A 23,053-nucleotide genomic window follows, 5' to 3' on the forward strand; every position below is an offset into this window, starting at 1 on the left:
ACCTGAAAGGGCTGTGGCTGCTGAGTTGTTGAGTATATTCAAGGCTGAGAGATACATTTTTGGAGTCTCGGGGAATCAAGGGATATGGGGATTGGGCTGGAAAGTGGAGTTGAGGTCGAAGATCAGCCATGATCTTGTTGAATGGCGGAGCAGGCTCAAGAGGCCATATGGCCGACTCCAGCTCCTAATTCTTATATTATGTTCTTCTGTCATTAGCCCCACAAGGAAACAATGCAATGATTGAAACAGGACTATAGTAGGAACTAGTTTGGTGCCTTTTTTTTCTTAACACGAGACAAGGTGGCCATTTCTGCACTCAGACCATCTGTTGTAACTAAGTGCCACAAATAAGTATCCATAGTCCTCAATCTCTCTTTCTTTAATCCCCTTCCTGCTTCTCCATTGCTGTTCATTCTGTCTCCCTTGTTCTGACCTTCTTGCCTTAACTGTAAACATTTGTCTAGTCTTGATTGCTCATGCAGTACACAAATTATCTTGGAGCACTTTTTTTTTTTAAACAAGAAAACTTGGAAGTTAAAAAATTATGACTTTTGTTAGGAAATTGGCATTATAGGTTTTTGCAACTGGCAAAAATGAAACAGACACCCACGTCTTGCTCTTGAATCTAAATCAACACAACTATGGTGCAGATTGGCAGCTTCTCCCTGAAGGTCCATACCCTGCCTCTCTGCCACCAGTTCACATCCTTGCTCCTGGCCCTATACATTGTCAACAAACTTAATTAGCGAAGAAAAAGCGACTCTATAAACCTTCCAAGAGTACAAATGAAAATCCAATTCAGAATGTATTGCAAACACAGCAGTTTCTGATGACCTGCCTGCTCCTAGTGGCAGTGCCCTCAGTGGAGATCAAACTCTCAGCATGCCTAGTACATGCACTTCACAAACTCATCGTACCAAGTACCTCCATATACGTATTCGAATTTGTAACCTCACTGAATGGTTGACATGTTGTTCTCCTGTCCTGTTAGTGAATATAGGAACAGGTGTAGGCTATTCAGCCCTTTGAGCCTCTATTAGATCATGGCTGATCTGTACCTCAACTCGTTACCCAGCTTAGCTCCATATCCTTTGATACCCTTACAAAAAAAGTTATCAATTTCTTGAAATTGACCCACAATGTACATCTGGGTTCACCCATTAATACCCTGTGCTACAACAGCTGGTTTACTATTCCAATGTATACATCTGTCTATAACTGTACTTCCACCTGCCAATCTGACTGGAGGTAAAAGATTAAAGAGGCAGTCTTTAGGTAAAAGAAAACATAATTTTAAACAAAATCAAACATATCTTGCGAAGAGATGATCCATTGGAAATACAGATTGAATGTAATTGCACAGCTACAACCAGAAGATCAAGAAGCAGCCATACCCTTTTGGAGTTTCTGGTCAAACAGCTCTCCGGCTGAAAATGGTTAGCTGTGAAATGCAAGTCCCTTCAACAAAGCAGAAATATCATCATAATGTGCCAAATAAAGGACCTAAGAAACACAAGGATGGAAATTCCAGAGAGTCAGTAATCTGCAGCATAATCCTGGCAGGACCTGGATCAGTGGGGTTTCCCTAGTAAATCAAAGGGGTGCAAGCACTGTGCATGACACTGCACTTGTCCACGACACTGCACTTGTCCACATTAAATGACGTCTGTCCATTTACCTAATTTGTTAAAGTCAGTCTGCAACCTATTGATTTGGTCAGAATTGCATTTTTGTATCAACAAAATTAAGTGGTTCCATTGGAGCCCTCTAAATCATTGATGAAAATGATGAATAACCATGGACCTTGTGGAACTCAACTTGTGACCAGGTGTGTTGGCTCGGTGGTAGCATTCTCATCTCTGCGTCAAAGTTGTGGGTTCACTGCAGAGACTTGGTAACATAATCTAGGCTGACACTTCAATGCAGGACGAAAACAGTACTAAGGGGGAAATTTAAACTCCAAAAAAACAGGCGGGTTTGGGTCGTGTGGAAAGTTAGCGTTAAAAATCTGAATCCCAACCCCAACCCGCCCACTTCCGGTTTTAATGGGGGCGTGCAACCACCCCGTTCCCAGGAGGGCGCTTGCCAATTTAAATATTATAATGAAGCTGCGTGCCTTATTGATACACAATTACAAATTTAACTCTGGTTGTCCGGGTTTCCTGGGCCTTGGGAAACCTGCTGTCTAAAGGGAGGTGAGGATTGCTGGATCCAGGAGGCAAGTGCCTTTCCACTTACCTACTAGGTCCAGCCTACCTGCCTCGCCAACCCCCCTGGATTTGAACATCCCCAAGACCCTTCTGATCTATGCTAGCCCGAGGCCTCCAATCTCACTATCCCCCGGCCTCAGTTCTCTCGCAAATCCCCTCCCCAGCCTCCGATTTTCAACCCACCTCCCCCCGGCCTGTGATCTCCCTCCTCCTCGCCAATCTCATACCCCGGGCCTCCGATCCCTCAGGCCTCCGATCTACGCCCACCCCCCCCTTCCACAACTGCAGTGTGGTACCGAAGGCCTACCTGCCTGACAGCCACCCAGCCTCTCAATCTGGTTGGCTGTGGCCGGGAAATGGAGAAACAAAATGTTAATCAGGTCCTGTGGGAAACCCACGTTTCCCGACATCAATCCAGATCCCCTTCACCCTGCTCCTTTCCCGCCTCTCGAGTAAAAATCTAGTCCTACGAGACTGCTGCAATATTGGACGTGCCGATTTTGTAATGAGCCAGATTTAGTTAACAGACCAACGGTGCATGAACATTTATCCAATAGCGATCATAAGATGATCGAGTTCAACGTAGTGTTTGAAAGGGAAAAACGCGAAACAGTTACTATGGGCTGGATTTGATGAACCTTGGCAGGTCCATGGAGGGGGACGTTAGTGGTGGGTCCCAACCCGCTGCTGTTTCCCAGCCTCTAAAATTACCTTACTGCAACTGGGCTTGTTAAGCCCACCCAGCACGTTTCCCGGGCAATTAGAGGAAGCGGGTCTAGTGACGTCAGCCGGTTTCCCTAAAGGGACCATGGCCAACTTTATTTTGACATTTATGCTGTCAGTGTTCTACAGCATTGAGGTGCTGCAAACACTGCACAGGGTTGCACCCGGCTCTCCCATGACTCCCTCCATATGCTTATGGAGGGAGTCACAACACACGGAGGTTCTGTTCTCTTCCCATGGGTGGAAGAGACCTCCCTAGGAGATCAATACAGCTTGGTTGCACATTGCACAAGAGGGCACAAGCAGGGCTGCGGTCAGGAAGACCTGGGTGCAGTGCTGAAAACGTTTCAATGATCTCAGTAGATCATGAAACGTTAGTACAAAACCACACTCCACTTCATCCTGCTGTGCCTCTCATCACATTCCCATCACCCTATCGTCCCTATCCTACTACTGCACATCCTTACTCACACCAACATACCTTGCACCTCCACTCATTCCTTTCTATCTACATTATCACATCTCTATCTCACTAGCCACCCTTCACACTGTGCAATCATACCAACTAACAACACACAAGGGTAGGCACTTGGGTGTTTTATGCAATGTCCCTGTAAAATTTCTGTCAAGGTGGTATCAAACATTGAAACTTTTATTTTCAAGACTTTTGCATTCTTGGACAGATTTGTGTGCACCTTTGTAAGGAGCGTAGTGAGTTGCAGTGCATCGTGAGACATAACGGCACCTCCACATTGGTGAGGAGTGTGAAAGGAATGGCTTGGGCATTGTAAGAATGCTTTATGGTGTTGGTGTGGAGTGGTGCCAACCTAGCGCACCATGGAGACAACCAGGCTGTATAGCGTCAAGTGAAGTAAATCTGGCCATGGTGAGGCCATTCCTGGCAGCAATGTGCTAAGGTGCTGATTTCTTGGGGCCGAAATTCAAGGTCCTGATAAGGCACGTTACCAGCAGAATGCAGCAGAATCCAATGGCTGCCACCAGCCAAATTCAGCAGGGGGGGGGCGGGTTTCTGGCGGTCCCCACTTCTGCCCTGCCGCTGCCAAGCAGCCGTAAATGCGTCCTCACTGCACGCGCCGCCGGGATCCCGCACTTCGAAATTCAGCCCGAAAAATCTAATTCCTGCCAAGCGGTGCCCCCGACAGCTTTTTCTGTTGCACCTTTCATTCCCTCCATCAGCCTTGGCTGCGCAGCGGCCATTAAAGGCAAGGGCCCAATGTCGCTGCCACCATTTTTTTTTTGCCAGCCGACTTCCATGTCGGCTGAACTATTGTGCCCCCTGGTTCGGCCGGCTGCCAACAGGCAGCTTGGCACCCCCTCTTGGGTGCCAGGCCCGCTGGCCCGGCCAAAACCCTCCCTGGTGCCCAATCCTAAAGATTCGCCGCTGTTCTCCCCTTTAAAAGGAGAGACGTGGTGACGTAGACGCGCAATTATGTCACCACCGCTCCGCTGCTGAGTGACAGCGGCGGAGAATCCATTCCCGCCTCCACTTCTGCCCCTCACCAGCACTACCGCCGCACTTCCGCCCCCATTATGATTATCTTTTTTTTCCTGAGTGGACCGGAAGTCAAAGACCTGAATATCAATCAAGAGTCGACCTCTTCCGAGATGGCGGTAAAAGCACATAAAACAAAGTGTGGCAGCTTTCTGGCAAGCCTGAATTTCGGCCCCCTTGTGTTCTGTGCAGCATCAGTTGATTGCGGAGAAGGCTGGTGTTGTTGTTGGTGATGTGCCTGGTGATGCTGGTGTTGGGGTTGATCGTGGTGTGATTTTGAGGACCAAGGTGAGAGAGTTTCAAGGGCAACCATGCTGATGGAATAGATGGCAGGTGAAGTAGAGATGACAGAAGTGATCTGTCATTGGTGGGAGAGGTAATGAGGCCAGACCGGATGGAGACTGGTGTAAAGATTGAATCTGTAGTGGAAATGCAGTTTAGAGAAGCTAGTGGTTACGGGAACATTTCTCAATTAACTGTGAGCTTTGACTTGACATTTGAAGCTGTCAACTCACCAGCTGAATCAATGGCCATTGACCTCTCGCCTCAACTTCACAGACTAGGTCTAGGCACAGTGGGAGGCAACGGTGGGGTCCCGACCCACTGGGGGGAGAAAATCACTTTTCCACTTGACCCGCCACTGACCGCACCCGCTGAACCCCCGCAAAATCCAGCCTACGCTTCTAGATTTAGGTAAGGCAGACTTCAACGGGATGAGACAGAGACTCTCCCCAGTAAGCTAGGCAAATCTGTTAATGGGTAAAATGACAGAAGATCAGTGGGAGGTATTCAATAAAGAATTTAATGTGATACAGAACCAGTTTCTGCCCCTGAGGGACAAGAGCTCTGCTTAACAAAAAAATCATGAGGTAAAAAAAACAGCATAGAACTAAAAGAAAAAGCATACAAAAATGCAAAAAATATCTCCAATCCTGGTGACTGGAAAAGATACAAAGAACAGCAACGGGTGACAAAACGGATAGTACTATTCTACAAAAAGGGAGTTTGAAAAGAAACTTTTAAGAGATATCAAAATCAACACATAATTTTTATGATTATATTAGGAAAAAGAGGGTGGCCAGGAACAATGTTGGCCCCTTGAAAACTGATATTGGTGATAAGGAAATGACGGACATGTTGAATAATTACTCTACGTCAGTATTTACAGTAGAGGAAATCCCAAGGAAACTAATATTGAATCGGGGATAGGGAATCAATAAAATTAATGTAAGCAAAATAGCAGCAATGAAGAAAATAGTGGTATTAAAGAGTGACAAATCCCCAGGGCCAGATGGTTTTAAAGGAAATAAGTGAGCACATTGGAAGATTATAGTTAGGGCATCTCAAAGTTCTCTCAATTCAGGAACTGTCTCTTTAGATTGGATATACCTGTTTCAGTGTTAATAGTTTTATTAGGAAAAAGAGGGTGGCCAGGAACAATGTTGGCCCCTTGAAAACTGATATTGGTGATAAGGAAATGACGGACATGTTGAATAATTACTCTACGTCAGTATTTACAGTAGAGGAAATCCCAAGGAAACTAATATTGAATCGGGGATAGGGAATCAATAAAATTAATGTAAGCAAAATAATGTCACTCTGTTATTTAAGAATGGCGAGACACGAAAATCAGCAAATTATAGACCAGTTAGTCTAACATCTATTGTCGGGAAATTACTAGAGTCTATAATTAAGACTGAACACCTTGAAAATTTTCAGCTGATCAGAGAGAGCCAGCATTGATTTGTGAAAGGTTAGTCATGCCTGACAAAGCTGACGGAATTTTTTGACGAGGTGACTAAAGTAGTGGTCAGGGAAATGTCTATGGATATTTATATGGACTTCCAGAAGGCATTTGATAAAGTTCCTCATAAGAAACTGTTAACAAAGGTTGAAGCCTATGGAATTGAAGAAAAATTACAGTACTAGTTAGGAAATTGGCTGAGCGGCAGGAGACAGAATCATAGGCAGTCCCTTGGAATCGAGGAGGACCTGCTTCCACTTCCAAAGGGAGTTCTTTGATGGCTGAACAGTCCGATACGAGAGCCACAGACCCTGTTACAGGTGGGACAGACATTCGTCGGGGGAAGCGGTCAGTTGGGCTGGTTTGCCGCGCACTCCTTCCGCTGCCTGCGCCTGGCCTCTTCATGCTCCTTGCGTCGATACTCAGAACTCAACGCCCTCCCGGATGGACTTTCTCCACCTCGGGTGGTCTGCGGCCAGGGTCTCCCAGGGTGTCAGTGGTGATGTTGCACTTTACCAGCAAGGCTTTGAGGGTGTCCTTATAACGTTTCCACTGTCCTCCTTTGGATCATTTACCATGAAGGAGCTCCGCATAAAGCATTTGCTTAGGGAGTCTCGTATCTGGCATGCGTACTATGTGGCCTGCCCAATGAAGCTGATCAAGTGTGGTCAGTGCTTCAATACCGGGGATGTTAGCTTGGTCGAGGACACTGATGTTGGTGCACCTGTCCTCCCAGGAGATTTGCAGGATCTTGCGGAGGCATAGTTAGTGATATATCTCCAGCGACTTGAGGTGCCTTCTGTACATCGTCTATGCCTCAGACCCATACAGGAGGGCGGGTATTACTACAGCCCTGCAGACCATGAGTTTGGTGGTAGATTTGAGGGCCTGGTCTTCAAACACTCTTTTCCGCAGGTGGCCGAAGGCTGCACTGGCGCACTGGAGGCGATGCTGAATCTCCGCATCTATGTCTGCCTTTGTTGATAAGAGGCTCCCGAGATATGGGAAATGGTCCACATTGTCCATGACCGCGCCGTGGACCTTAATGATTGGAGGGCAGTGCTGTGCAGCGATGACAGACTGGTGAAGGACCTTTGTCTTATGGATGTTAAGCGTAAGGCCCATGCTTTCATATTGCCTCAGTGAATACATTGACTATATCCTGAAGTTCAGCCTCTGAATGTGCACAGACGCAGGCATCGTCCGCATACTATAGCTGAATGACAGAGGTTGGGATGATCTTGGACCTGGCCTGGAGGCGGCGTTGGTTAAACAGCTTCCCACTGGTTCTGTAGTTTAATTCCACTCCAGCGGGGAGCTTGTTGATTGTGAGGTGGAGCATGATGGCGAGGAAGATTGAGAAGAGGGCTGGAGCGATAGCGCAGCCCTGTTTGACCTCAGTCCGGACGTGAATTGGGTCTGTAATGGATCCGTTGGTAAGGATCATGGCCTGCATGTCATCGTGAAACAGGCGAAGGATATTGACAAACTTTTGGGGGCATCCGAAACGGAGGAGGACGCCCCATAGACCCTTACGGTTGACAGAATAGGGGCAGGTGATCAAATTGGCAGGTGTGACTAGTGGTATCTTGCAGGGATCTGTGTTGGGGCGTCAACTATTTGCAGTATTTATTAACGACTTAGATGATGGCATGGAAAGCCACATATCCAAATTTGCCGATGACACAAAGACAGCCTGTATTGTAGGCAGTATAAATGAAAGCATAAAATTACAAAGTGATATTGATAGATTAAGTAAATGGGCAAAACTGTGGCAAATGGATTTCAATGTAGGCAAATGTGTGGTCATCCACCTTGGACCTAAAAAAGATAGAGCAGGGTATTTTCTAAATGGTGAAAAGCTAAAAACAGTGGAGGTCCAAAAGAGACTTGGGGGTCCAGGTACATAAGATCATTAAAATGTCATGTACAGGTACAGAAAATAATCAAAAAGGCTAATAGAATGCTAGCCTTTATATCTACAGGAGTAGAATACAAGGGGGTAGTTATGCTACAACTTAAAGCCCTGGTTAGACCACACCTGGAGTACTGTGATCAGTTCTGGGCACCACACTTTAGGAAGGATATATTGGCCTTGGAGGGAGTGCAGCATAGGTTTACCAGAATCATACTCGGATTCCAAGGGTTAAATTACAAGGAGAGATTACACAAATTAAGGTTATGTTCCCCAGAATTTAGAAGGTTAAGGGGTGATTTGATTGAAGTTTTCAAAGGGAACAGATAGGGTAGACAGAGCAAAATTATTTTCGCTGGCTGGGGAGTCTAGAACTAGGGGGCATGGTCTAAAAATTAGAGCCAGAACTTTCAGGAGTGAAATTAGGAAACACTTCTACACACAAAGGGCTCAAGTATCGACCTGAGTTGCTCCTATCTTTTTGAGCAACTAGTTTAGAATGGAGCATCTTCAAAATTGCAATTCTCGGCATTGAGTTTGCTCCAGTTCTAGCGAGTTAGAATAGTTTCATTTTAGAGCTGATTTTTTTTCAAAAGGGGGCGTGTCCAGCCACTTACACCTGTTTTGCAAGTTTAGACAGCGAAAACTTACTCCAAGCTAACTTAGAATAAAGTGTAGATTTTTGTACGCCCATAAAAACCTTGCCAACACTTTAGAAATTAGGCGTAGGGAACAATAGATGGGGGGGGGGGGGGGGGGGAAAGGAAAGGGAAGTTTACAAACATTAAACACTTCACTTTTACAAATAAAGTGCCATCATCAATAATCAATGATAAATAAATCAATAAATCAACTAATAAAATCAAAAAAAAAAAATTTAAATTAAAAAAAAAAAAAATCAATAAATAAAAAATTAAGTTTCTACTCACCTACTGCATCACCGGGAGCCCTCCAACAGTGTGCTGGAACGGGGGCTCTCCAGGAGATGCCGGTCAGGTGGGTCTCACTGCCGACGCCACTTCGGGCAGGGCCCGCACCCAGCAGATGATCGCCACCGCTGAGGACTTCAGGCGGGGCCCGCCCCCAGTGAGATGCCGAGCGGGCCCCGCCGCCGACGAGGTAAGGGCTGTCAGGCCACTCAGCCCGGGATAGGGACGACGTCCCTTCAGCCAGGGATAGGGTCGTCGCCCGGAGACAGGACGGGTTGGCAGGGCTGTTTTTGGCGCAAGGCTGTAGCTCCGCCCCCAGCAGTTCCTGTTGCACCGTGTCGAGCTGGAAACGGGCCTACAGATATCGGAGAATCGCGAGGTAAGTATTCGGCGCAATTTCTGTTCTACAAATTAGGCGGGCCTCTCCGATGTGCGGCGTTCTAGCGGGGGTCCAAAACTTGGGCCCAAGGAGTGGCAGAAGTTTGCAACTCTCTTCTGCAAATGACAATTGATGCTAGATCAATTGTTAATTTTAAATCTGAGATTGATAGCTTTTTGTTAACCAAAGGTATTAAGGGATATGGGCTAAAGGCGAGTATATGGAGATAGGTCGCATATCAGCCATAATCTCATTGAATGGCAGAACAGGCTCGAGGAGCTAAATGGCCTTCTCTTGTGCATATGTTATATTGTTCAGTTGAGACGTTACAGCAAGTCTTCTCCATCAGGTGGAGGTAAAAGATCCCATGGATCAAAGAGCAGGGCAGCTCTTCTGATGTCCTTTCCAATATTTATCCCTCAACCAATACAGATTATCTGGTCATTTATCTCATTGTTATTTGTGGGATTTTGTGTGTGCAGATGGACTGCCGCATTTCCCTACATTACAACAGTGACTCACATCAAAAGTATTAATTTGTCCGTGAAGTGCTTTGTGGTCATGAAGGCTATATATAAATAAATGCAAGTCCTTTCTTCTCATTAATTAGATTAAAGAACAGTAATTCAGTTCCACGCGTACTTTTTTCTACATCAGAAAGAATAACATACCTTATCAATATATTAAACACGCTTTGATGAGTTCTTTGAAGTATGCGGTTGATGTTGTGCATATGAATTTTCAAAAGGTGTTTGAAAAGTACCACATAATAGACTTTAGCAAAATTGAAGCCCATGGGTTTAAAGGGACAGTGGCAGCGTGGCTACGAAATGGACTGAGACAAAAAGCAAAGTGGTGGACGGTTGCCTTGGAGACTGGAGGGAAGTATACAGTGGTTTCCCCCAGGAATAGAGACCAGGACCACTGCTCTTTTTGATCTATATTAACGACCTGGACTTGGGTATACAGGGCATAATTTAAAAGTTTGCAGATGACCCAAAACTTGGAAATGTAATAACTCCTGATAACCACTACTAGATTCAGTGCTCAGATAAAAAAGGGCAGTGTCACGCAGGAAAGCAGTTAAATGATAAAAAGTAATTTCACAGAAATATTATACAAACTGAACAGTTTTAAAACATTAAATTTATGTTCAAGGTAAAAGTTAGGAATATATCAATTAATATTCTGAGCTAATGGAATGAGTGTCATTAACACTTTTCTCTACAACTGATCTGTTTGGAATGCAGGTGTGACGTTGGAGGCATTTTCTGAAAGATATGTTACGTTTTCTTGCCTCTCTACGCAATGGATCACAAAGTCAGAATGTCGAAATTCAATTCCAAGTGTCCCTATGAAAAGGAGGAACAACATAACCAATGCCCATTGGGTTCTTGCTCCATGCATAAAGGTGCGGTGAGCAATCAGAACAAAATCTATATACAACTTAGTTAAGGAATTCAACAAATAATTTTCAAGTGTTGCTTTTGTCATAAATACTGGTTATTTAAATTAATAAAATAAAGTAACTGACCAATAACGTTAATGTCACTGTGATCAACTTGTGAACATGTAATATCACAAAAAATTGGACTGTCATGCATGATAACCGGGTTTCAAATCCAACTAATAAATACAAATTTAAAAGTCTGCATTAACTTACAAATTATGTACAGGCAAAAAAGTTCAAAATGCCCTTTATGGAAGCACAAAAGACCTCTGAATTTGGAAGAATTTGAAAGAAAAACAGATCTGAAGATTTAAAACAAATGCTGGAAATGCATAGCTGATCAGTCAGCATGTGAAAGGAAAGGACACTGAAACTAACTGCGACACTCCTACTGTTTTCTCGGGCATTACTAGCTAACTCAGCATGTACTAGGGGTCAAAACTTGGACCTTCCTGCTCTGTATGGCTATAGGCGGCCACATCATGCAGTGCATTTACCCACTGAGCCATCTATAGGGCGTCTAATTAAACTCATCCAGAAAAGCTCTATAAACTAGAGTGACAGGCTGCCATGGGACCTCCAACAATCAATAGTTCGATTGTTCAGGTTTATTATTCCCATTTCTACTCAACATACACACAGGCCAAAAGATACGCAGGATGACGCACACAGTGATTGCCAATGAAAGCAAAACACGGAGTATTCCAACTTTTCGCCCTTCATTCTTTATATTTGTCATGAAAGTCAGAACAGCTTGGATCCAGCAGGCCGCAGCTCCAAAACCAAAAGTCAAGGCTGTGCCCGTATTATGTACCTCTTCATCGTTGGACAGCTGGGAGCATGAAAAAATCAGATTATTATTTAAACAAAAAACACACTTCTACTGCTGCAAGTACAATGTCATTGGCAGTGCAGAGACTCATAACAGATTCTATGTTAAGGTGAAAGATTTTTTTTTAAACACAAAAACCATCACTATAAATCTCCCCACTTCAAAGCAAAATATACCATCAAATGGTTTGGGACTAACCCTGAAAGCAATCGGGTGTTTTGATATAAGATCCTCACTTTTAAATGCCCAATCGCAGATGTTTAACCTTATAAGCTACAATGCCAAAGCGGCTAAAAATAGTGCTTCCTAATTGACTGCAGTAAAAGTTTGCTAACATTGTTCTTATCACCTGCACATAAATCTACTCGTGACCACTGAAGAAACCTTTAAAACATACGGAGGTCAGGAGGAGATCGACACATAAATGGATCTACAAATCAGGTAACAGAGGCAAAATCCAAGGAATCATTTAAGATTGATTTGGATGTTGCGATGGGAAGACTGTTGGCTTATTTTTAGATGGATTAGCTAAAATGGGAAGAATGGACTTCCTCATCTGTATCCATTAAAGAAAATAAATTAATAAACTGTCTTTGAAGAGTTGAAAAAAATCATGGATATCATTGCACCGCTGAAGATCATGGACAAATGCAAGACAAATGTCTTATACTGATAGTTAAACGGTTTGATAATCTAAAGACAGTAGGGGGGAATTTCTCCTGGGTCTCCCTGATCTGCCACGTTAACTTTGGCAAAAATCAGCGCAAACCCTGGAGAAATGGGCATTCACACTTGTCATGTATCTCACACCACTATATATAACTGTATCTTACCATGCTATACATGACTGTAACTAGATATGACCTGTAACCGCAAGCATACTTTACCACCAGGGGTGCACTTGCAGGAGACACTGCACACCTGTCCCACACAGGTATATAAAGGCAGGTCTCAGGCAAGTGCAGCATTCCAGAGCTGTGAAATAAAGGTGCAGGTCCTGAGTGACCTTGACTTCAGCATATGCCTCGTGTAAGTCTGTACTGCAGGGTCAGGACTTTACAACACTATTTCTCCGGGGTTTCCACCAATCTCCCACCAAAATTACAATGGGACACCGGAAGAAACCTTGCAGAAATTCCAAATCTGACACTTTGCCCCCATTTTGAAATGTATTTTTCCTCTCCTCTTTGGTCCAAATAACCCCCTCCCTCATATGTGAATCATTCTCTGACCTAGTGGACATCACTTGCTCATCATGTTCTGTATCTGTCCACTAGGTTGTATCGAAAAGTGGTCTCAAGTGGTCTAGGGTGTTTCCTTGATGGCACAGTAAATTTCTGGAGATCATCCACCACATGGGGTAATCGCGGAGGCCAAGTTGTGTCTTACACACACTGACAAGATGCCGGTTTCAAAAGCTGGTATGCACTGTTAAGTACTTCAATATAACAGAGGTGGTATCCAGTCAAAGATGATGTATTAAGTATCAAAGAATTTGAAGTTATACCTGAAAATTGGCCACTAAAGTCATTCCAAAACATGACATGGATTGTGCTATCAGCCCAAAGATATTCAGCCATGGTTTCTTCACTTTCGACTTAAGCTGTGAAAAACGAAGTACAGCAACAACAAGCACTGTTTGGGCAGGGGAGGAGGTGAAACAAACAAAAGTGTGATAGATCAGTTTCAGCGATAATGACCAACATCTACCAACATAACCAGAATGTGCACTTCTGAGATAACTCTTAGCAGTGAGACAACTCTTAGCAGTGAGACAGCAATTTATCCTGAACTTATTAAACTTTTCGAAGTATAAAATAACATAGAACTATTGTAGCCAAGAAATAGGAGACTGTTCATTCATACACCACCACCACCACCTTGTAGACTTATATTTGGGACATCCTGAGGTAGTGAAACGTCCCAAGGTGCTTCACAGGAGTATTATGATATTTAAAAAATTGACACCAGGCCTCATAAGTAGAAATTAATGCAGGTGATCAAAAACTTGGTCAAAGAGCTAGGTTTTAAAGAGCATCTTGAAGGAGGAAAGAAAGGTAGAGAGGCGGAGAGGTTTAGGCAGGGAGTTCCAGAGCTTGGGGCCTAGGCAACAGGAGGCACGGCCACCAATAGTTGAGCAATTATAATCAGGGATGCTCAAGAGGGCAGAATTAGAGGAGCACAGACATCTGTGTCTGTGGCTGTGGCAGGGGGGGGGGGGGGGGCTTCTGGAAGAGATTACAGAGATATGGAGGGGCGAAGCCATGCATAGATTTGAAAACAACTGAGAATTTTGAAATTCAGACGCTGCTTAACCGGAAGCCAAAGTAGGTCAGCGAGCACAGGGGTGATGGGTGAGCGGGACTTGGTGCAAGATAGGACACAGGCTGCCAAATTTTGGATCACCTCTAGTTTACGTCGGGTAGAATGTGGGAGGCCACCCAGGAGTGTGTTGGAATATTCAAGTCTAGAGTTAACAAAGGCATGGAGGTAACTTCAGTGCAATGTGACTGAACTACTACGTTAATTGCCATATCAAATTAATGCTATAAGCATTTTTAATCTTGTTGTGCGAGGCCCCTTGGGGAAGAGTGACCATAATATGGTAGAATTCTTTAAGATGGAGAGTGACACAGTTAATTCGGAAACTAGGGTCCTGAAATTAAGGAAAGGTAACTTCGATGGTTTGAGGCGTGAATTGGCTAGAATAGATTGGCAAATGATACTTAAAGGGTTGACGGTGGATAAGCAATGACAAACATTTAAAGATCACATGGATGAACTTCAGCAATTATACATCCCTGTCTGGAGTAAAAATAAAACGGGGAAGGTGGCTCAACCGTGGTTAACAAGGGAAATTAAGGATAGTGTTAAAACCAAGGAAGAGGCATATAAATTGGCTAGAAAAAGCAACAAACCTGAGGACTGGGAGAAATTTAGAATTCAACAGAGGAGGACAAAGGGTTTAATTAAGAGGGGGAAAATACAGTACGAGAGGAAGCTTGCTGGGAACATAAAAACTGACTGCAAAAGCTTCTATAAATATGTGAAGAGAAAAAGATTAGTGAAGACAAATGTAGGTCCCTTGCAGTCGGATTCAGGTGAATTTATAATGGGGAACAAAGAAATGGTAGACCAATTGAACAAATACTTCGGTTCTGTCTTCACGAAGGAAGACACAAATAACCTTTCGAATGTACTAGGGGACAGTGGGTCTAGTGAGGAGGACGAACTGAAGAATATCCTTATTAGGCGGGAAATTGTGTAAAGCATATTGATGGAATTGAAGGCCGATAAATGCCTGGGGCCTGATAGTCTGCATCCCAGAGTACTTAAGGAAGTGGCCCTAGAAATAGTGGATGCATTGGTGATCATTTTCCAACAGTCTATCGACTATGGATCAGTTCCTATGGACTGGAGGGTAGCTAATGTAACGCCACTTTTTAAAAAAGGAGGGAGAGAGAAAACGGGTAATTATAGACCGATTAGCTTGACATCAGTAGTGGGGAAAATGTTGGAATCAATTATTAAGGATGAAATAGCAGCGCATTTGGAAAGCAGTGACAGGATCGGTCCAAGTCAGCATGGATTTATGAAAGGGAAATCATGCTTGACAAATATTCTGGAATTTTTTGAGGATGTAACTAGCAGAGTGGACAAGGGAGAACCAGTGGATGTGGTGTATTTGGACTTTTAAAAGGCTTTAGACAAGGTCCCGCACAAGAGATTGGTGTGCAAAATCAAAGCGCATGGTATTGGGGGTAATGTACTGACATGGATAGAGAACTGGTTGGCAGACAGGAAGCAGAGAGTCGGGATAAATGGGTAATTTTCAGAATGGCAGGCAGTGACTAGTGGAGTGCCGCAGGGCTGAATGCTGGGACCCCAGCTACTTACAATATACATTAGTGATTTAGATGAAGGAATTGAGTGTAATATCTCCAAGTTTGCAGACGACACTAAACTGGGTGGAGGTGTGAGCTGTGAGGAAGACGCTAAGAGGATGCAGGGTGACTTAGACAAGTTAGGCGAGTGGGCAAATGCATGGCAGATGCAGTATAATGTGGATAAATGTGAGGTTATCAATTTTGGGGGCAAAAACACGAAGGCAGAATATTATCTGAATGGCTGTAGATTAGGAAAAGGGGAGATGCAACGAGGCCTGGGTGTCATGGTTCATCAGTCATTGAAAGTTAGCATGCAGGTACAGCAGACGGTGAAGAAGGCAAATGGTATGTTGGCCTTCATACCTAGGGGATTTGAGTATAGGAGAAGGGAGGTCTTAATGCAGTTGTACAGGGCCTTGTTGAGGCCTCACCTGGAATATTGTGATCAGTTTTGGTCTCCTAATCTGAGGAAGGACGTTCTTGCTATTGAGGGAGTGCAGCGAAGGTTCACCAGACTGATTCCAGGGATGGCTGGACTGACATATGAAGAAAGACTGGATCAACTGGACCTTTATTCACTGGAGTTTAGAAGGATGAGAGGGGATCTCATAGAAACATATAAGATTCTGACTGGACAGGTTAGATGCGGGAAGAATGTTCCCGATGTTGGGGAAGTCCAGAACCAGGGGACATAGTCTTAGGATAAGGGGTAGGCTATTTAGGACTGAGATAAGGAGAAACTTCTTCACTCAGAGAGTTGTTGACCTGTGGAATTCTCTGCTGCAGAGAGTTGTTGATGCCAGTTCATTGGATATATTCAAGAGGAAGTTAGATATGGCCCTTATGGCTAAGGGGATCAAAGGGTATGGAGAGAAAGCAGGAAAGGGGTATTGAGGGAATGATCAGCCATGATCTTATTGAATGGCGGTGCAGGCTCGAAGGGCCAAATGGCCTACTCCTGCACCTATTTTCTATGTTTCTATGCTTTATTTTCATGGGGTTCTGAATGTTAATTTAAAAAAATCTAACAGCAAATTAATTGCTGTTCATAAGAGCTTTCTGTGCGCAAACTGGCTGCTGCATTTCCTACATTACAACAGTGATTACACTTCAAAAAGTGCTTCATTGGCTGTAAAGTGTTTTGCAACAACCTGAGGTTGTGAAAGACACTATATAAAACTAAGGTATTCTTTTTTTACCATCTGCAAAGGGTTGAAGTTGAAAAATTAGGAAAGTTTTATTGACTAAGACATTTTATCAAAGAAATCCTAAATTCAAAATGTCTAAATCAGTTGATGTGAGACACGACCAAGGCAGCAGCGGAGAAGAATATTTCAACTGTTTCTGCATTTTCTAAGATTTACTGAGAACCTTGAGATTACTGACTACTTTATATAAAGATTATGGGGTAGAGTTTCCACTTTGGGCGCAATCAGCAAGACGATCGCAAATTGTGCTTGTTTTTTGAATTGCATTTTTTGCTCAAGTTTCTGCTCAAACTCATTTGCATATTGCCGAACATAAAGTCTACTATAAACCAGCACAATCGGGCAGAATTTTAGAATGTAATTGTTTATTTTTTTCTTTCATTAAAAAATATTCCTGGATATATTTAAGAGTGGTAATCTGGCACAGTTTTATTAATACAGCTGATAATGGGTTTATTACAAAACAATAACCATTTTTAATCAGAGTCCACCACTTGTGTAACCTGATTTTAAATAACTGAAAATGACTTTAAAAAATCTGTACAGAACCATTTCCTAGTTTCATCGGTGTACATTGGTCAGTTTTGTTGTAAATTAAATATTTAAATGTTTTTTTAAAAGCACTTATTAATGTCTTTGTGCCTAAAAAAAGGCCCGCAAACAGGCACTATTAGCAGAAACTCACCAGGGTGACTAATCAATCTGGTGGTGTGGGCAGATTTGTTTGTGGGGCCAGATTCCAGAACAATGTTTTTTTAAACTAGCGGAAAAGATCGATAAACTCAATTTGCCTAACTTGCGCATAAAATTCTTCAAACTTTTGATCGATTTTGAGTGAAGTGGAGAAACAGTTAACGCAGAAGTTCTACCTCTATATAAATATTTCAGCTCATACATGCACAGGAAATCTACTAAATAATTCACTGCTGACTCATATGCTGCTGCCACTAATTTTGCTTATAGGGCATGGTGGAATTTCTGCTGCCTATTTAAAAACATGGTTTTTTGAAATGTATGCCATATTCAGCACAGATCAAACCTCAGCATTGTTGAAACACATCACAATAAACGTAACCAAAGCCAGCTGGCTCCTGAAGAAAAATGGTAGCAATTTAAACAGCCTAATATTATTGAAACAAAGAGAAATTGAAGATATTTTCCGTTATGCAATCCCATATGTGCGCAAAGCATCCAATACGGATGACTTCTTACCTAGAGATGCTGCCATATTCATTACTTGGCTAAAAACACAGCTTGCAGGAGGGGCATCACCTGCAATACTTTAAAAGAAAAAGGTTATTGAATTTGCATCCCCATTAGCTTAAAGTTTAAATAAATGTGCATAGGATAGAGGGAGAGGCAGGGGATGGATAGGATAGAGGAAGACCTACTACACCTTATAAAAGGAGGGCGGAATTTACAGCTCCGTGTCCTAGATTCAACACAAAACAAATCAGAAAAGACAATTTAAAAATGAATTGTGCGCATTTTATTTTGTGTTTTTATTAAATTAAATATACATTTTCCATAATTTTCTACTGTTGGTGTGATAACCCCTCACTTGGCTCCAAAATGAGCAACATTATACAGCAGGTAATCCCAATCTTAAACTTGTAACCTCCAGGCCGAACAGCTGGAGGTTTGAGATCATCTCTCTTTAAATGATTGTGGAAGCTGTCACAAGTACAACAATCCCTTCTTAGGGTATACTTTTGTACATTCGCTATTCTATTATACCTGAGTGCTTAAGGAAATAGGGGTATGTGAAATCTGACTCAATTTAAACAGGTAAAGTCTGTTTCTTTTAAAATAGTGATACAAGAGTGCAGAAAAACAAAATGATTGTGTACAAAAGCAAAATACTGCGGATGCTGGAATCTGGAATAAAAGCAGAAAATGTTGGAAATCTCAGCGGGTCAGGCAGCAACTGTGGAGAGGAAGCAGAGTTAATGTTTCGGGTTGATGACCCTTTGTCAGAACGGAAGAGTGTTCGAAGAGAACAGATTGAAAGGGGAGGGGAAGAAAGAACAAAAGGGAAGGTCGATGATAGGTTGGAAGACAGGAGAGATCAGAGAGACAAAAGGGATGATGGCCCAAATTCAAATGGTAATGCCAGGAGTTAGAAAAACATTAGTCGAGATAGGGTATGAATGGTGGGATTATGACCAACTGCCATTAGAGACAAGGAGAAAAAAAACAAACAGGCTCTGAGGGGGGTGGGGGGGGAGGGAGCCAAAGATTGGCAGCGGTTACGCTCTGAAATTTTTGAACTCGATGTTGAATCCAGAAGGCTGTAAAATGCCTAAACAAAAGATGAGGTGCTGTTCCTTGAGCTTGCATTAGCTTCGTTGGAACAGTGTGGGGGAGAGAGGACAGAGAGGTCAGAGTGGGAATGCAGTGACCAGCAACTGGAAGCTCGGGGTCACATTTACAGACTGAACAGAGGTACTCCGCAAAGCAGTCACCCATCTACGCTTGGTCTCCCCAATGTAGAGACCACCACATCGTGAGCAGCGAATACAGTATACTAAATTTAAATAAGTACAAGGAAATCGCTGTTTCACCTGGAAGGAATATTTGGGGCCTTGGATCGGGGGAAGGGAGGAGGTAAAAAGGGCAGATGTTGCATCTCCTGCACTTGCTCGAGTAGGTGCCGTGGGAAGGAGAGGGGATGCTGGGAGTGACTGCGGAATGGACCAGGGTGCCGCAGAGGGAGCGGTCCCTTCGGAAAGCTGAAAGGGGAGGGGAAGATGTGATTGTTGGTGGGATCACGCTGGAGGTGGCGGAAATGGCAAAGGATGATCCGTTGAACGGGGAGGCTGTGGGGTGAAAGGCGAGAACCCGGTCATGGTTCTGAGAGAGAGGGGAAGGGGTGAGAGTAGAGGTGCGGGAAATAGAATAGACATGGTCATGGGTCATGTTAACCACGGCAGAGGGGAATCCCCTGTTGAGGAAAAAGGAAAACATGTCAGAGGCACTAGTGTGAAAGGTGGCATCGTCAGAGCAGATGCGATGGAGACGTAGAAACTGGGAAAATGGAATGGAGTCCTTACAGAATTGTGTATGTGCAACCTTCGGGTGCAAATCATCATGGTAGCTGGCAGTCACAACAAAGTTTGGTGCCCTCCCCCTTTCAAAAAATGTAATTTACTTATGGCCGTAAAAGAAAACCATCTGGCACTGATTCATCCTGATGTACAGTACCAAGTGGTTATATGTGTAAGCCAAGGTACTGAGTATATGGAGGCTATTTAACCAAAGAGCAACACAGCTGAGCCAGATCCAGTCCTAATCTAACAGCCATTAACACATATTTTCCAGCAACTGTCATGGGATGCTAATCAGGGGCAGGAATCCTGGCTGATTTTGCCTTCCATAGTCTGGAGATATGTGCCTAGAATTTCCAGCAAGGTTCTCCCAGTCTCCCAGTGTGGATGATCAACAGAACTCCCAGAGAAATGGCGTTAATGGCAACTTTAGCCATTTCCTCAGGTTTTCTGCGGAGATGATGATGTAAGTTCGGGAGACCACCATAGAAATTCTCCTTCACCGAGCTAAATGATCTCCTCCCTCCCCCACAATCACCATCATTTACGGAGTACAGTAACATAGTGGTTATGTTACTGGACTAGGAAACTAGAGGCCTTGATTAATGATCAGAAATGTGAGCTCAAATCCACCAGCTGCTGGGGAATTTAAATTCAGTTAATTAAATAAATCTGGAATAAAAAGCTAGTATCAGTAATGGTGACCATGAAACTATCGGATGGTCATAAAAAAAAAAAATCTTGTTCCTTACTTTATGGAAGGATATCTGCCGTCCTTACCAGGTCTGGCCTATATGTGACTCCAGACCCACAGCAATGTGGTTGACTCTCAACGGTCCAGCAAGCCACTCAGTTCTATCAAACCACTATGAAAAACAATAATACGAATAAAACCGAGGTACCACTCGGCTCAGACCTAGGCATCGGATTTGGACACGACAATGGCACACCCAGCCCAGTTGACCCTGCAAAGTCCTCCTTACTTACATCTGATGAATTGTGCCGCAATTGGGAGAGCTATCCCACAGACTAGTCAAGCAACAGCCTGACAGTCATACTAACAGAATCATACTTTTCAGTCAACGTCCCAGACTCTGCCATCACCGTCCTGGGTATGTCCTGTCTCACCGGCAAGACAGACCCATCAGAGGTGGCGGCACAGTGGTGTGTAGTCAGGAGGGAGTAGCCCTGCGATCCTCAACATTGATTTCAGACCCCATGAAGTCTCATGGCATCAGGTCAAGCATGGGCAAGTAAACCACCTGCTGAATACCACCTACCGCCCTCCCTCAGCTGATGAATCAATACTCCTCCATGTCGAACACCACTTGGAAGAAGCACTGAGGGTAGCAAGGGCACAGATCTTACTCTGGGTAGGGGACTTCAATGTCCATCACCGAGTGGCTCGGTAGCACCACTATTGACCAAGCTGGCGGAGTACTGAAGGACATAGCTGCCAGAATGGTGAGAAAACCAACAGAGAAAGACCTACTTGACCTAATCCTCACTAATCTACCAGTCACAGATGTATTCGTCCATGACAGCATTGGTAGCAGTGATCACCGCAAAGTCCTCGTGCAGACAAAGTCCTGTCTTCACACTGAGGACATCTTCCATCGTGTTGTGTGGCACTACCACCGTGCTAAATGGGATAGATTCTGAACAGATCTAGCAGCTCAAAAATGGGCATCCATTGATATAAAAATTGGCCGTGTGATTGATAGTGGGGAAGAAAGTTGTAGACTGCAGGAAGATATTAATGGACTGATCCGGTGAGCAGAAAAGTGACAAATGGAATTCAATCCGGAGAAGTATGAGGTAATGAATTTGTGGAGGGCTAATTAGGCAAGGGCATACACAATAAATGGTAGGATACTGCGAAGCGTAGAGGAACAGAGGGATCTTGGAATGCATGTCCACAGATGCCTGACAAGGTAGCAGGACAAGTAGATAATACTTTCCTTTATTAGCTGAGGCATAGAATGCAAGAGCAGGGAAATAATGCTTGAAACTGTATAAAACACTAGTTAGGCCACAGTTAGAATACTGCTGGTATCCATGTGATTGCACTAGAAAGTGTACGCAAGAGATTTACAAGGATGTTAGCAGGACTGGAGAATTTTAGGTATGAGGAAAGTGTGAATAGGCTGGGGTTGTTTTCTTTGGAACAGAGGAGGCTCAAGGGAGACCTAATTGAGGTGTATAAAAGTGGATAGGAATGACCTATTTCCCTTAGCAGAGAGATCCATAACAGGGGGCATAGATTTAAAGTAAGAAGGATGAGAGCAGAGCTGAAAATTTTTTTCACCCAGAAGGTGGTGGAGGTCTGCAACACACTGCTTGAAAGTGTGGTAGAGGCAGAAACCCTTATTGCATTTAAAAAGTACTTGGATATGCACTTGAAGTACCGTAACCTACAAGGCTACGGACCAAGAGCTGGAAAGTGGGATTAGGCTGGATAGTTCTTATTCACCCAACATGGACATAGTGGGTTGAATGGCCTCCTTCTGTGCCACAAATTTCCATGATTTGATGAGGAACTGTGGGCCATCAGCAGAAATGTATTCTACCACAATCTGTAATCTCTTGGCCTGACATATCCCCCACTCTACCATTACCATCAAGTCAGGGAACCAACCCTGGTTCAGTGAAGAGTGTAGAAGAGCATGCCAGGAGCAGCACCAGGCGTACCTAAAAATGAGGTGCCAATTTGGTGAAGCTACAACACAGGACTATATGCACGCTAAATAGCATGTTATAGATAGAGCTAAGCAATCCCACACTCAACGGATTAGATCAAAGCTCTGCAGTCATGAATGGTGGTAAACAATTAAACAACTAACGGGAGGAGGAGGTGCCATGAACATCCCCATCCTCAATGATGGACAGCCCAGCATGTGAATGTAAAAGACAAGGCTGAAGCGTTTGCAACCAGAAGTGCCGAGTAGATGATCCATCTCGGCCACCCTCCTGAGGTGCCCACCATCACAGAAGCCAGTCTTCAGCCAATTCGATTCACTCCACATGATATCAAGAAACGAGTGAGTGTGCTCGATACAGCAAAATCTATGAGCCCCGACAACATCCCGGCTATGGTACTGAAGACTTGTGCTACAGAATTAGCCACGCCTCTAACCAAGCTGTTCCAGTACAACTACAACACTGGCATCTACCCAATAAAGTGGAAAATTGCCTAGGTATGTCCTGTCCACAAAA

At 43.9% G+C, this 23,053-nt stretch overlaps 1 protein-coding gene across 6 annotated transcripts in view; it reads right to left on the reverse strand.

Moving 5' to 3' along the window:
- Positions 1-10,536: 10,536 nt before the first annotated feature.
- Positions 10,537-23,053, reverse strand: part of tmem150c (transmembrane protein 150C) — a 36,664-nt gene continuing 24,147 nt past the window's right edge. For all 6 annotated transcript variants that reach the window (XM_070863839.1, XM_070863820.1, XM_070863830.1 and 3 more), the window contains 5 exons: positions 18,187-18,222; positions 18,003-18,070; positions 13,203-13,330; positions 11,518-11,695; positions 10,537-10,849 (listed from right to left, as the gene is read on the reverse strand). In XM_070863839.1, coding sequence (XP_070719940.1) covers positions 10,638-10,849; positions 11,518-11,695; positions 13,203-13,330; positions 18,003-18,070; positions 18,187-18,222 — 622 coding nt within the window. In that variant the 3' untranslated portion in view covers positions 10,537-10,637. The remainder of the gene's footprint in view (positions 10,850-11,517; positions 11,696-13,202; positions 13,331-18,002; positions 18,071-18,186; positions 18,223-23,053) is intronic.

Source organism: Pristiophorus japonicus, chromosome 2, assembly GCF_044704955.1.
Source record: "Pristiophorus japonicus isolate sPriJap1 chromosome 2, sPriJap1.hap1, whole genome shotgun sequence".
NCBI classification, from domain to species: Eukaryota; Metazoa; Chordata; class Chondrichthyes; family Pristiophoridae; genus Pristiophorus; species Pristiophorus japonicus.